Source organism: Miscanthus floridulus, chromosome 10 (genome assembly GCF_019320115.1).
Source record: "Miscanthus floridulus cultivar M001 chromosome 10, ASM1932011v1, whole genome shotgun sequence".
In the NCBI taxonomy this organism is placed as follows: Eukaryota; Viridiplantae; Streptophyta; class Magnoliopsida; order Poales; family Poaceae; genus Miscanthus; species Miscanthus floridulus.
The window spans coordinates 16,127,928-16,128,996 of NC_089589.1; the positions used below are offsets into that span (position 1 = coordinate 16,127,928).

Consider the following 1,069-nt stretch of genomic DNA (forward strand, 5'->3'; position numbering starts at 1 on the left):
CCACAACAGGGGCAGTCTAGTAACTATTGAGCTGAGGCCAACTTAGCATATATAAACCCCAGGCCTCCGCACATTACCTATATGGAGACAAACCAACCTGTCCAAGCACCACCTAGGCAGATGGAAGCCTTATCCCCACCTCCTCCAACAACTCAAATGGCTACCGCAAAGAGTGAACCCCTCCCAGAAAACCAACTCAACCCACATACTGCCCTACCAACCATCGGCATGATATTACAAATTGCCGGAGGCTCATCACTTGAATTCCAAACAAAGAAGCAGAAAAAGAATCACTACTGACTAGTCAACAACATGGCAGTTCAAGGCCCGGTCCACCATACGGACTAGTTGAAGACACCGCTGACATTATCCGAGCAAGACCTAAACCTAGAAAGCTACACTCATGCCGATGCGATGGTGATCAAGGCCAATATCGCTGCGTGGGAAATTAGCAGAATACTAATAGATTCAGGAAGCTCAGCGGACATCATCTTCGTCAATGCCTTCGATCAGATGAAGCTAAATAGAAACCAATTGCAGCCTTCGGACTCCCCATTGGTTGGTTTCGGAGGCAAGAGAATTGAAGCTTTAGGAAAGATCTCCCTACCTGTGTCTTTTGGAGACTTGCAGAATGAGAGAACAGAATATGTAACCTTCGATGTCGTCGACCTCCACTACCCATACAATGCAATCTTCGGTAGAGGTTTTGCAAACAAGTTCAACATTGCCATACATACAGGGTACCTCTATATGAAAATGCTAGCCCTCCATGGCGTCATCACTGTCTATGGCAGCCAGAAAGAAACAAGAAACATAGAAAGAGCAATACAGAACTCTCAGACAAACATCAATTTTGTTTAAGCAACGAGCACCACTCCAGAGCCTCCGGACATGCCAAGAGGGAAAACCAATCTCAAGGAACAAGAAGAAACAAAATCAATCCCCCTCGAAGGCACAATCCCAGACAGGAGGGTCACATCACAACCAACCTTTCTAGCAAACAAGAACAAGAACTCCTTGGAAAAAATAAGGACATCTTCGCTTGGTCAGCCTCCGACCTACAAGGAGT

At 46.1% G+C, this 1,069-nt stretch overlaps 1 protein-coding gene across 1 annotated transcript; it reads left to right on the forward strand.

Annotated features, from left to right (window-relative positions):
• Positions 1–414: 414 nt before the first annotated feature.
• Positions 415–861, forward strand: LOC136488076 (uncharacterized). The gene has a single exon (XM_066485117.1). The coding sequence runs from the start codon at positions 415–417 to the stop codon at positions 859–861; it is 447 nt and encodes a 148-aa protein (XP_066341214.1).
• Positions 862–1,069: the final 208 nt, after the last annotated feature.

Coding starts and splice junctions, on each gene's coding strand:
- LOC136488076 (XM_066485117.1), top strand. CDS start 415: ATGGTGATCAAGGCCAATATCGCTGCGTGGGAAATTAGCAGAATACTA.